At 40.3% G+C, this 14,652-nt stretch overlaps 1 protein-coding gene across 2 annotated transcripts in view; it reads left to right on the top strand.

Annotated features, from left to right (window-relative positions):
• The window catches only part of Asb3 (ankyrin repeat and SOCS box containing 3), a 104,954-nt gene that overhangs the window by 25,983 nt on the left and 64,319 nt on the right, over positions 1–14,652 (top strand). For both annotated transcript variants that reach the window (XM_038316869.1, XM_038316878.1), the window contains exon 2: positions 2,976–3,184. In XM_038316869.1, coding sequence (XP_038172797.1) covers positions 2,989–3,184 — 196 coding nt within the window. In that variant the 5' untranslated portion in view covers positions 2,976–2,988. The remainder of the gene's footprint in view (positions 1–2,975; positions 3,185–14,652) is intronic.

The following is a 14,652-nucleotide window of genomic DNA, read 5'->3' on the forward strand; positions in this document are numbered from 1 at the left end:
ATTACCCACAACTCTTCAGAGACTAGTGACACTAAGGTTGGAGCTTTCTCCACCCCCCCCCCCCCCCCCAGAGTGGGTAAAAGAGAAAAGGCGTGACTGATGCTGCTGTCTTATAGGACACGCATGCGGGCACCACACCTGGCACGTAGGCATTTTGTTGTGACTTGAAAATTGGCTAGCTGCCCACATATAACAGCCACCTGCATAGCAGAACCCACAAGGGTAATTCGTATAAGAAGCAGAAATTTTATAGCAGTAGTTTTATGCCTGTGAAAGAGCAACTAGATTCTAGTGGAAGCTGCTTACGTATCAAATTGCCAAGAACAGTCGTGTTCATATTTAAGGTTCTCTGCATCTCTGAGAAGGGCAGTTGTGCTGTCCTGTTACTTAAACTCCACCATTGGTATTTACAATGCTGTGTAAAGTCCCTTTCTCAGATGAATGGGTACTGTTTTGTTTGATAATGGGGAACTTGGAGGATGATGTATATTGTTTACTGTACTTAACTTGGATTGTTGAGGAGGGTCCTTTTATCTAGATTCAATGCTTAAGTTTGTTTTTGTTTTTGTTTTTTTGCCTCCTGTTCCAGGTAGCTTTATTCTTGCAGAGCTATAGCAGGGCATCTTAAAATTTATCTTAAAAGCTCTAGTAGGAAAATCTGTAGAATCTCAGGTGACTATTGGACTATTGGAAAACCTGTTCTCTTAGTTTTCCTTTGCACTGTGTACTTTGTATTCTTTAGATTATAATGTGTCATGTATTTAAATTGCTCAAACACTGAAAATTAAGTGATACTCACATAAACACTCACACTCCGCACCCCAAAGACCAGAATGAGTTTTTGTTTTATGTCTTCCGTTGGCATCTCATTGAAAAACAAGCTAATGTTGCCATAACTGATGTTACAGTGACTTCAGTAGTGAGGAAACAAAACAACTCTCTTAAACTGTAGGGGTTTTTAAAGCATATATTCCAGGCAAAGGTTCTTAACATTGAATTCTTATACATGTCTTTAGAAGCTTTGAAAATTATTAAAAATTGCAACATCAAATATCCTATATCCAAAGTTCCATAATTATCTCAGTTATGTGTCCTGGAGTTGCTAGAGCCTAGGTAGTTGTGACAAGACATGTCTTTGGAAGAGTCCAGTCGGAGTTGCCATTAGAGGTGGGGGGGGCTGCTGCTCTTGCGGTAGATTCCTAGAGGAGCTCAGATATATCACTAATCTATGTTGTTTTTTTCAGGTTATTATAACACTGTAGCTAAGAGGGAAACCAGTAAATGTTGAACAGGGACTCATATCTACCTGTTTTGACTCAAATATTCTTTATTTTTATAGTTGAGTCCCTGTGTGTATGTTTTCAAGATAGAAATAAGTTTTCTTTTATTTAAATGAACACGTGTATAAATCATTAGTGTGTTATTTGTTTTCTTTTACTTGTAATTATTTTTTCAAGAAGTTAGTATGGTTCCGAAAAGCATAGGTTAGCACTTAGTGTCCTACAGTTTGGCCTAAGCCATCTCTGTAATCTTATTTTTCTACTGGTTTTTGTTTCTTTAATCATTCTTCCAAAGTGACATGCTCATCTTCCTCATTGTCCCTTTCCTTTGCTTATACACCTTCTTTTTTTTTTTGTTTCTGGTTTTTCCATTTCTGACTAGTAATGCTCTTCTGCCCATTTAGAAATATTCCCTGTTAAATATGTCACAGCTCACATCCCTCAACAAGTAGACACAGATTCTTCTCTATTTACATGACTTTCAATCTGTTCTGCTTTCATGACACTTTATATTTTCTGTGTTGGACCACATATAGCTATCATTCCTGTGAGGCTGTAAGCAGTTTGAGATAGGATCTGTGTGAGTGTATAGTCCTCACTGCTGATCATTTAGCTTGTGCTTAAAAAAATTACTGCTAGTTGAGCAATTGAATGTTAGTTTATAAATATCTTCACTTACTGTAATGGTCCTTTCTACCTAATTATATTAATTCATAGCTGTATTAGCTTTTTGGCATAGTATAGAATCAACTTCAACTGTTACAGTTTTATTTTGAAGGTGACCATGTGTAAGTTTACTGGAATTATTTTATGCTTGTTTTTAACCTCTTTCTTCAAACTTTTTTTTGGGTAAATTACTTAGAATATGGTTCTAGAAAGTTTTAATTAGTATTGGACTAGATATGTTGGCATTTTCAGACAAGCGTCCTCCCCCAACGGCCATTAGGAGAAATCAAATGTGGAATGGGAATGGTACTGAGAAGGTTACTTCTTAGGAGCTGTTTGCCTGAGAATCCTGAATCTCAGCCCAACATATGTTGATGGTTTGTGAGAGTCCTGTGTGGAGATCTGTGTGGAACTTTGGTTGCCAGAGAACATGAAATGAGCTTTGAAGGGCGGTGACTATGATGAGGGAGTGATCTTGTGTATGACGTTGGGCTGGCTGGCTCGCACTGGTTGTTGCCTTTGCTGTATTCATTCAGTGAGACACTTTGAAGGATTGAGCTCCGAGTGTTTATCCCCTTCTGGAAAGGACCAACAAGAGTAGGAAAACGAGGACCCCTACTTATCCTTGCTTTTCTCAGTAGACACTATTCAGTCTTTCTTTTTATCTTAAAAGGCTTTTTGGGTTTAACTGTTTCATACGGAGGCAGTAAAGTGGGATTTACAAGTGGTGGTTAATAGTGCAGTCTCTGTGTTTTGGTGTGGTGTGAATAGGGAGCCCATAGGAAGATCTGACATTTCTAGAGGGGGGGGGGATTGAACAGTAAAAACTACCTTGATATTTTAAATGATATTGCTAGGAACTGACTTGCGAGAGAGACATCTGGGGTGGGCTCTAGCAGAGGCTGTTTGTGGCATGACAGATTCTCCTATTTTCCATGGGAGATGCTAAGACAGGCCCACTGTGATGTGCTGATGTCTAGTTCAGTGATGTTTTACTGACTAGAACTGTCTTTCTGCCTTGTTTTATAGACTAATCAAAAGGATGGATTTTACAGAGGCTTACTCAAGCACATGCTCTACAGTTGGACTTGCTGCCAGAGAAGGCAACGTAAAAATTTTAAGGAAACTGCTCAAAAAAGGTCGAAGTGTAGATGTTGCTGATAACAGGGGATGGATGCCAATTCACGAAGCAGCTTATCACAACTCTGTAGAATGTTTGCAGATGTTACTTCATACAGGTAAAGTTTACGAAGGCAAGGTATGTGGGACTGTGCATGTAAGCTAAAATAGTAAAATAAAAATATGGTAATAAGTGATAGCATTTGTTTCCTTTTCTATAATTCTAAAATAAGTACTTCTCCTATTAAGGATGGTAAGATTTCTGCCTTGGATCGTGTTCCATCTAGACATCTATGAATATTATCTTTTATATGGAAATGTTTGTACTTTATTTACTTATTTTACATTTATTTATTGACATACTTATTTATGTAATTTGTATTTGTGGGGTATATATGTAGCATGTACCATGGTGTGCCTGTGGAGGTCAGAGGACAACTTGAGGAAGCCAGTTCTCCTCTTCCCTCACTTGGAGATTAAATTTAGGGCAGCACGCTTGGTGGCCAGCATCCCTGCCCTCTAGTCCATGTCACCAACCCTTTTGTTTAATTCTGACTTTTTTTTTCTTTTGAGAACAAGATCTACTGTGTAGCTCTAGCTAGCCTGGTTCCCGTTATGTAGAGTAGGCTGGCCTGGAACTCAGATATTCCTCCTGAGTGCTGTGATTAAAGGCATGTACTGTCATGTCAGCCCCTTTATTGTAATTAATTGTTCTAGGTGATGCCGAGTAGATTGCTGTTTTAATTTCAGCATTTGAAAATTACTTAGAGTATGTACTTTTTTTTTGGTCTGGAAAAGGAAATAAAACAACAGGGACAATGCTACTAGTGTTCTATTCAGACTAATCTTTTTTAAAATGAAAATATTTATATGTGTGAGTGTTTTGCCTGTATGTATGTATGTACACCACATGCATGCCTGGTGCCCTCTCTGGGCAGAAGAGGAGATTGGATCCCCTAGAACTGGAGTAAAAAATGGTTGTAAGCCACTGTGTTGGTGGTGGGAACCAAACCCTGGGTCCTCAAGAGCGGTAACTTCTCTTACCCATTGAGTCATATCTCCAGCTCCTAATCTTTTTATTTTTAAAATACTTTTCATTGTCTTTACTTTTGAGAAGACTTTATATTTGCAGTACACCATGAACCAGAGTACTTGCCTTTATAGTGCTTGTATTGTTAGGGGAGATAGATAAGAAACAGATTTAAAAAAAAAGCCCAATAAGCAGGAGTGTTTCACTTTTGAGAAAGTGAAGCAGGAGTGGGATGGGAAGAGATGGTGTGATATTGCTCACATTTTTATTACTGCATACGATGGTCAAGACCTCAACTGTACTGGGCAGCAGCCTGTGCTACCAGCCTGACCTCTTTCCCCAGGGACAGCCTGTGAAATGTAAACAACACTCCACTGAGTCGAAGTCTTTGCTGGAGAGGGGGGTGGAAGAAAACTACTGGTGATGGAGTGCTGTGGTTTAGTTCATGTGCCAGATGCTTGACTTACATTATTCATCTGTTGTTAGAGGTCACACATAAACTTACTGTTAATCCCACTGGGCTAGAATAAGACCACTGCCACATTTTTTGGGCCAAATTTGAAGCAAACTTTATTATATACTGAGCAGGATGATGGACACTGCCCAGGTTCATACCCAGGATTCCCATGGAATGGCAATCACCTTAGTCCCAGTGTTTATAAAGGCTACGTGCTTTCTATGTCCAGTCAGGTGCAAGCATCCATCCTGATGTACTTCCTGCCTAAGTACCTCTCAGCTACAAGTGACTAAGCACATCCTGTGCAGTTGGGGCAACCAATAGTGTTTACAGAAGTGAAAACATGTGGCTTGTTACCTTACATCAACAACAGCCCCAGCATTCCAGGGAGTTATCTGCCCTTGCACAAGTGGGGCTTACAGGTTTATCTGTCCTTGGGCAAGTGGGGGCTAACAGGATGAAGGCATTTTCTTTTTAAGATGTCTTAAGCACAGTAATTAAAACTTAAAACACAACTTTAACTCTCACATTAGTCCCAAAAGTTTTGCTTGGATTCAGAGAAGTTGACCTATCTAAGGTTAGTTACATAAGAAACTAACTAGGTTATTTGTTTGAACTAATTTCTGTCTGACTCTGATGTCCTTGTTTTTTCTTATTCTACCGTATCATCATTCTAACACTTAGCAGAGTAGACATTAATAGCATTTAGCTATTTTTTTTGAGACATGGTTTTATTTAGGACCTTGCCCTCTGATTCACTCTTTCCATTTCCTAGGTGCTAGAATTATAGGCCTGTGCCATCACATCAGGTGTATTGAGCTGCCTTCAAGTGAGGATGAGTGTAACTGTCCATGCCATAACACTTGCCTTATATTTCACTGATAATAGTACACTTGTCATAAGGTGTAGCTGCTTAGATCTCATTACTCTGGTTGCTTTAAACACCATCCTATGTGTTACACTTGAACTATTATGCCTTTGAGGCTTTTTGTTGTTTAACTGGTATGTAGAAAAAATTCTTTATTATATAATTTCTACTTCCATGACCAACTTACTTTTGTCTTTTTAAATGACTCTTTTCTTATTTTATGCATATGGGTGTTTTGTCTGTAGGTATATTTGAATACTGCATGTATCCCTGTTGTCTGAGAAGGCTGGAAGAGGGTGTTGAATCTCCTGGGACTAGAATTTTAGTCTTTTCTAATAATATTCATCTCTCAATCCACCATATCTGTATCTCAGCTAACATCCTTTTAGCTATTGGGAACAAAGTTTTGGGGTCTGTTAACATAATAGACTGCTAGTTTCCAGCAACCCAAAGCTAAGAATATTATCAGTTAGCATATAAAACCTCTACCTCAGCCTTTTCCATCTTGTTGTAATCCAAATATCTGTTGTTTCCACCAATATGTTTGGAAACTGTCTTCATGTATAAGATGCTTTTGGTCTGTGAATATAAAAGTTCATGTAACCGCTTTTCCATTAGAACAAAGCAACCTGAACCCATGTTTCCATGTTATCGTTTATTCTCTTTGGTGTAAGGGATGTGCTTTGCATTACTAAAGTTTGATAATGTAATCTCCTTGACACAGGCTTGGCCCATCTTGGTGATAGGTACTTTTGAGATTTGGCCTCATAAATTTAGCTTAATTATTAAGATGGTTCTGTTCTTAACTTTTAATCCATTTCTAACAAGAACCATATAGTTTTGGTTTTTCTCTTAGTGGTCAGCAAAACCCAAAATCACAGTTTCCTACTGTTACTGTTAAAAGTAATAAGCTAGCTTATTATTTACAAGTAAAAGTATACTTTGTGTCAGCAGATGTAGGGTGTGGTGTCATTGGAGAGTGTTTGTTACAGATGGCTGACACAGACCCAGCTCACAGAGTCCCAACTCTTAAGTAAAATCAAAAACTTACAAGGATTATGGAAGACCTTTGTGATCACAGCACTTGTCTATTCGGAAGTTTTTCATGCCTACTTTAAAGTTTAGTAAGTAGATGAGGCACAGAAACCACTCTGTCTTCAATGAAAAAACGAACAGAGGCTGAGGCATTCATTAAAAACTGAGCCATTTTCTTCAAGTAGCCTTCTTGTCAGGAAAGGAAGAAAGTCTGATAGTTGATGGTCTAGTTAGTACAAAACTAAAAGGTCCCTTTGGTAAAATTCACAAATTGATGTAAGGGAACTAATTAATTATTGGAACTTCAACCAATTTAGATTGGGTTTTGAAACTCCCCCATCTCTCTAGAGTCTACTCCATAGCCTAAGTTAGTTTTGAACTCACTGGCCTCTTGTTTTAGCCTAGCTAGTCCTGGAGTTGCAAGTGTGAAGCCGTGTGCTTGGCTGAACCCTTGTTTTAGTTATTGTCATTAAGTGTGTTTGTGTATTCATGTGTTTGCATCTGTTTGTATGTATGTTTGAGATTGTGAGTATGCCATGGTGCATGCATGTCAATGGACAACTTTGTGGACTTGGTTTTCTCTTTCCACCTCTATGTGGGTTCCCATGATTGACCAAGCTTATATGGCAATTGCTTTTGCCCACTGAGCCATCTCACTGCAAATCTTCTTAAAATAATACTTTGGAGATTTAACTAAATTTATAGCAGCTCCTTCAGTACATAAATGATTATACATCACCTGTATTTATTGTTTTATAGAATTCAAAGTATAATCATAATTCCATTGAATCCCACAAAGATTAGTTTAGCTAAATGTTTATTCTTGTTTCATGGTTATTGGACCTGAACTATAGAAAGTTTAAGTAGCTTGCCTAAAGTATAATCCAAATTATAACCAGCAAAGCCAGGATTGTAGCTCTTCTAATTCTAAATCTTCTAACCCTGAATGTTAACTTCTTGAAATAGTGTTTTTGTTTGTTTGTTTTTAATTAAAATCCTAATCCAAGTCATTGTCCAAACAGAATTTTCTGCAGTGTTTTACCTAGTTCGCATAAGGCGCATCTCATGCTGACACTGCCTGCTTGCCAAGGGCACTCCACTTGGGCCACTCTGTACAAGCTTGCTTCCTCTCTTCCCTTCGCTAACAGGACAGTAACTCAATGTGCAAAGTGGATGGCATAGTGCTAAGGGAGCTTGGTCTATGAGCTACATTCCTAACCCCCTGTCAGAAGTTTTGTCTCCTTTTGATAGAATGTGTGGTAATGCAAATCTTACTGGTGGTTTACATTTAAAAGATGGGAATTAAGCTTCATTTCCTTGATGGGATGAATCTCTATATAAAGTATTATTTTCCCTCCATAGTGCTGGGGCTTGAACCCAGGATTTTGTACATGCTAGTCCAGTGCCCTACCAATGGAACTAAACCTCTAACCCTTGCAGTTTTGTTGCTATTATTGTTATGATTATGATGACCTGTCTGGTTATCTCGGCACCCTGTCCCTTAAAGAGACAAGCTCCACCCACTCCCAATATCTCCCTTTCCACCAAGACAAGCTGATTTTGCATCATCTCCCCTTCTCTGTTCTTCAGAAAAGGCAGTCTCTGTTCCCTTTCCCCTTCTCCCCCCCCTTTGTCCCCTCCTCTTTTTCTTCCCCCCATACTCCCTACCCTCTCATACCCTACTTTCCCATACCCTCCCCATACCCACTAAATAAACTCTTCATACCCAAGCTCTCTCTGCATGGCAGGTCTGTCTTATTTCCCACCCTCCACATCTTCTCCCATCTGCATTGGGGCCTGCCAGGGTCACTCTTGCCTAAAATCGTAAATCTCAAGGCACCAATGAAAGATTTATAGCTCTGGTGACCCTGGCATGTCCCACAGAGGGTAGGAGACAGGCAGATATGCCATGCAGAGAGAGCTTGGTTATGGAGAGTTTTTTTAAGTGGGTATTGGGAGGGTCTGGGAAGTAAGGGATATGTGGGGGGCGGGGAGCTAGAGGGACAGAGAGAGAGGAAGGGGTGAGAAAAGAAGGGAGAAGGCTGCCTCTTCAGAAGAAGAATGGACAAAGAAGGAAGGATGAAAGAATGGAGACTCCCTTGGCCGAAAGGGGGAGATTATGAGTGATCAGAGCTTGTCTCTTAAAGGGACAGGGTACCCAGATGACAGAGCAGGTCAGCATAATTATAATTATAACAGTTATTGTTTGGGGGAAATTTAGCTCTTCTTTCTCATCATTAATTAATTCATTCATTGATCCATTTGTGTCTATATGGATTTAGGGATATTTTGTACTTTGGGTCATAATCTTATATAATATTATTATTGTTGTTTTAAATAGTTTTGTCTAGATAGGCTTCCATGTCTTTTTGACCTTTTTTTTCTCGATTACTTTATTTTACTTTGAGACCCCATAAATATGCTGCAGTATTTTTCATTTTAATTTTTTTTCTTCTTTTTTAATTTTATTTTTTTTATTTTTTATTAAAAATTTCCATCTCCTCCCTTCCTCCTCCCCCTTCCCTCCCCTCCCGTCCACCCATACCCCCACTCCCTCCCTCTCCAGGCCAAAGAGCCATCAGGGTTCCCTACACTATGTTGAGTCCAAGGTCCTCCCAACTCCCTCCAGGTCCAGGAAGGTGAGCAACCAAATTGACAAGGCTCACACAGAACCCGTCCTTGTCGTAGAGACCAAGCCCATCGCCATTGTCCTTGGCTTCTCGGTCAGCCTCCACCGTCAGCCACATTCAGAGAGTCCGGTTTGGTCGGATGTTCCATCAGTCCCATTCCAACTGGACTTGGTGATCTCCCGTTAGTTCTGTTCCGCCGTCTCAGTGGGTGAACGCATCCCTCACGGTTCTGACTTTCTTTCTCATGTTCTCTCTCCTTCTGCTCCTCATCAGGACCTTGGGAGCTCAATCCGGTGCTTCTATGTGGGGCTCTGTTTCTATCTCCATCCATCGCCAGGTGAAGGTTCTATGGTGATATGCAAGATATTCATTGAGTATGGTTATAGGATCTGGCCTTTTTCGGCTCCCTCTCCTCAGCTGCCCAAGGAACTAGCTGGGGGCCTCTCCCTGGAAACCCGGGAACCCCTCTAGAGTCAAGTCTCTTGACAGCCCTCAGATGGCTCCCTTACTTAAGATATATGCTTCCCTGCTCCCATGTCCACCCTTCCTATATCCCAAGCATCCCATTCCCCCAAGCTCTCCCCGTCCTCCCCTTCATGCTTTTCTCTCCCCATCTTTCCTTGCCCCCATCCCACCCCACCCCCGAGTTCCCAATTTATGCCCAGCAATCTTATCTACTTCCAACATCCAGGAGGATAACTGTATGTTTTTATTTGGGTTCATCTTCTTATTGTCTTCTCAAGGATTACGAATTATAGGCTCGATGTCCTTTAATTATGGCTAAAAACCGATTATGAGTGAGTACATCCCATGTTCATCTTTTTGGTTCTGGGTTACCTCACTTAGAATAGTGTTTTCTATTTCCATCCATTTGCCTGCAAAATTCAAGATGTCATTGTTTTTTATTGCTGAGTAGTATTCTAATATGTATATATTCCACAGTTTCTTCATCCATTCTTCCACTGAAGGGCATCTAGGTTATTTCCAGGTTCTGGCTATTACAAATAATGCTGCTATGAACATAGTTGAACAAATGCTTTTGTAGTATATAACTTTATTTTATGTGGATTGGTGTGAAGGTATCAGATCCCCAGAAACTAGAATTATAGACAGTTGTTAGCTGTCATGTGAGTGCTGGGAATTGAACCCGGGTCCTCTAGAAGAACAGCCAGAATTCTTAACCGGTGAGCCATCTCTCCAGCCCCCAATATGCTGCAGTTTTATGTATTTGTAGACTCAATGCTGGAATCAGCCATTTTTATTTGATTTCTTTTGTTGGAGAATGATAATTAAAACTAAGATCTAGGGACTGAATACCACTGGTGTGTGATTGATCTTCAGCTCATTCAGTAGAAATAACTAGAAAATGTATTTATGGATTATAACCCATATGTTTATATGTGTGTACACTATAGTTATTTCTGTATATGTATATGTTAGGTTAGTACTTTTAGCTGATTCCATACTGATCTCTGTAATCTATATTTACATTCTAGATTCATTCTGGCTTACCCTGTTGCTTATATGTACCCTCTTTCTCCAGCAAATTTGTAGTACATTGTTTGATGTAGTCTGTGCTTAAAATAGTTTTAGAATTGTTCATTTCTGTCTTGTCAAAAGACCCAATCCCTTATCAACTACAGTATAGTCTTTATGTACAGTTATGAGTCATTTGTAGTCAAAACAATATTTTCAAAATTTTGTAGGGCATCATTTTGTCTGTTCCTCCTTAGAGAGTTTATGATATATTCTGAAATACAATTAGATTCATCTGTCACAGTCCGTATTCTGTTTTTTGGGTTCCCCTTCCTCCTCCTTCATGGTTGATTTAAAAAAAAGAGGCCTTCATCAATATGGCCTTATGAGTTAAGGTGCTTTGCTGTCAAGTCTGATGACCTTTTTGACCCCTGACTTGCACAAGTTGTCCTATGATGTCCTCCACATGTGTACTATGACATACGAATGTACACGTGTGCATGCCTGCAAATGAATAAGTGAATGTTATAATGTAAAATATTTAAATGACTAGATTAAGAATACTACTGGCTGGTTTTGTATGTCAATTTGACACAAGCGAGAGTCATCAGAGAGGAAGGACCCTCAGTTAATGAAATGTCCCCATGAGATCCAGCTCAAAGGCATTTTCTCAATTAGTGATCAGTAGGGGAGGGCCCAGACCATGGTGGGAGGTGACATGCCTGGGGTGTTGGTGCTGGGTTTTATGAGAAAGTAGGGTGAGCAAGACAATGGGAAGCAAGCCAGTAAGCAGCACCTATCCATGGCCTCTGCATCAGCTCCTATCTCCTGGATTCTGCCCTGTTGAGTTTCTAAACCTGACTTCCTTCAGTGATGAACAGCTATGTGGAAACGTAAGCCAAATAAACCCTTTCTTTCCCAACTGACTTTGGTCGTGGTGTTTTGTCACAACAGTAGAAGCCCTGGCTAAGACCAGTTGGTACCAGCAGTGGAGTATTGCCTTGACAACCCAAACCATGCTTTGTTTGAAGGAATATGAACCTTGGGGCTGAGGATTAAAAAAGCAGTTAAACTCTTTAAATGGTGCTCAATGGGCCATACTAATAGGGGCTTGGAAGAGAGTGGTACTGAGTGTGATTTGATGAGCTGTGGGGCCTTGCTCACAAGCTTGCGGAGGAGAATTTTGGTATGTGGTAGTGCTAGAGATAGTTCTTGTGATGTTTTGGTGAAGAATGGGGCTACTTTTTTGCCCTTGTTCCAAGAGTCTGCCTGAGGCTAAAGTGAAGAGTTTTGAATTAATTCCGTTGGCAGAGGAAATCTCAAAAACAGCCTAGTGTAGACTCTGTCATGTGGTTATTAGTGGAAACTTTTATGAAGATTTATAATGTAAAGGAGTGAGCTGAACAAGGAGATAAACAGATAAGAAATAGAATAAAGAGAGTGGTGACCTCAGGGCAAGATCCCACCCAGCTAAATTTCCAATTTGTCTAAAGAAACTAAAGAAAAGCTTAGAACTGGGTGTAGTGGTGCACACCTTAATACCAGCACTTGGAAAGCAGAAGACTGGCAGGTCTCTGACTTTGAGGCCACTCTGGTCTACAGAGCAAGTTTCAGAATATCCAAGCTTAAACAGTGAAGGTAACCATCGAAAAAAGAAAGTTGGTGAAGATATAATTAAAAAGAAGGAACCAATAAGCAGCAGAACTTGGCATCTTTGGCCTGGAATTTGCCTCAGTGACTAAGGAAAGTTATTTGAACCTCAGGGGACTCACTCAAGAGATTTCACAGAATTTTAGTCTGTTGCCTAAAGATCACTCTTGTGGTATTTTGGTGAAGAAAGTGGCCACTTTTGCCTTTGTCTGAAGAGTCTGCCTGAGGCAAAAGTGAAGAGTTTTATATTAATTACATTATCAGAGGAAATCTCTAAATAGTCTAATAGACTCTTTTTTGGATATTAATGGTACCTCTAATGAAGATTTATAATAAAAAGGAGCAGGCTGAACAGGGTGAATTACAAATTGTAAAATTTAAGGAGTAAAGGAACACCAAAAAGTGGAATAAAACTAAATCCTGTGTTCGAGGAGATAAACAGAAATGGAATAAAGGAGTGATAACCTCAGGGCAAAGACCCCACCAGCTAAGTTTCCATCTTGTGAAAAAGAACTAAAGAAAAACTGAGAGCCCAGCGTGGTGGTGCACAGCTTGAATCCCAGTACTGGAAAGGCAGAGGCTGTGGGTCTCTGAGTCAACCAGGTCTAGAGATCCAGTTTTAGTACAGCCAGTTTGGGCCGTGAAGGACAGAAAGATGTAATTGAATGAATGAGGGGCCATGTTCTAGCCCCAGCAGGCAGCTGAACTTGGAAGCTTCGGCCACTTGTTTCTGAATTTAAGGATAGAAGAAAGGGGTTATAGAATTTGTTCCTGAGACTAAAGTAAACAAACCTCCAAGGCTAGATGTGTGTCAGGGGTGTTCCTGAATGGAGGCCTAGAGAAACCATTGCTTGAAGCTGTGAAGGTGAGGCCTGGATTGCCTTGGAGACTCCAAGATGTTGGATATGCCAGAACCATGGGATACTTGCCGAGGAGAGCTGCTAACGGGGAGTGGAGCCAGGCCAAGAGAAAGAAATGTGTTGCAATCAACAGACCTGAATGGGGCTGGAAATCTGAAGAGCTGACGTCAGACAGGGAGCTGTAGAGTTTGGAGTTTGACCATCTGGTTTTTAGTCTTACTTTGATCCAGTATTTCCTCGCTATGCTCCCTTCCCTACATTTTGGAATGATAATGTATGTATTGTATGTAAAAGTGTGTGATTTGCTTTTTGCTTTTGATTTTAGAGACTTTGCACTTTAGACTTTTAAATAAATAGACTGTTAGATGAAACCATGGGAACTTTTGAAGTTGGACTGATTGCATTTTTGCATTCTGATATTACTGCAAGCCTGTGGGGGCCAGGGAGTGGAATATGGTGGTTTGAAAGAAAATGGTACCCAGTGAGAGTAGCACTATTAAGAGGCATGACTTTGTTGGAGGAAGTGTGTTACTGTGCAGGCAGGCTTTGAGATCTCATGCCCAAGCCACACCCAGTGAGATAGATCACTTCCTGTTGCCTGAAGGTCAAAGTGTGTGGCACTCTGTTACTTCTCCAGTTCCATGTCTGTCTGGATGCCACCAAGTCTCGTTGTGACAATAATGACCCAAACCTTTGAAATGTAAGCTGCCACTTCAATTAAAAGCTATCCTTTATTAAGAGCTACAGTGGTCATGATGTTTCTTTATGGCAATAGAAACTCTACCAAGACAAGAATTAATATTCCTTTTCTTCAGTATTGGAGTCCATCCTTTCTTCTTTCCTGAGGGCTGCCATGGCCTAGGTATCCTGTTGTCAGGAGTCTGTCTTTGAATCTCTTGATGCTTCTCTTGGCACTTTCTCTCGAAGTTCCTTCCTCTCTGTAATACCTGAAATAATGCTGAATCTCTCAATAAATTGACTTGATTGAGGATCCAATTACCTCTGGAATTCTGTTTCTGTGAGAAGGCACTTTTGTTTTGTTTTATTTTGTTTTTTGTTTTTTTTTGAGATAGGGTTTCTCTGGCATTGGAGCCTGTCCTGAAACAAGCTCTTGTGGACCAGGCTTGTCTTGAACTTACAGAGATCCACCTGCCTCTGCCTCTTGAGTACTGGGATTAAAGTCATGCACTACTACTGTCCAGCTGATAAGGCACTTTTTAAAAATTTTTTATTGAGCTCTGCATTTTTCTCTGCTCCTCTCGCTGCCTCTCTCCTCCCCTTCAACCCCAAGGTCCCCATGCTCCCAATTTACTCAGGAGATCTTGTCTTTTTCTACATTCTACTTCCCATGTAGATTAGGTCTATACATGTCTCTCTTCATCAAGCTGGATTGAATTTCAGGGAGACTAATACAGGTGGTTTATTCCCAATGTGTTTAAGTCCAGTACAGTTTGATTAAAAAAAAGTTTGCTGGTGTGATACAATCCCATGGCACAAGGAGGCTGAAGGAGTTCCCACAGCACCATTAGTGTAGTCGAAAAGCATGTGTGGGCCTCTTGGCTGCTGGATGATGGAGGAGAG

This window comes from Arvicola amphibius, chromosome 1, assembly GCF_903992535.2.
Source record: "Arvicola amphibius chromosome 1, mArvAmp1.2, whole genome shotgun sequence".
Classification (NCBI taxonomy): domain Eukaryota; kingdom Metazoa; phylum Chordata; class Mammalia; order Rodentia; family Cricetidae; genus Arvicola; species Arvicola amphibius.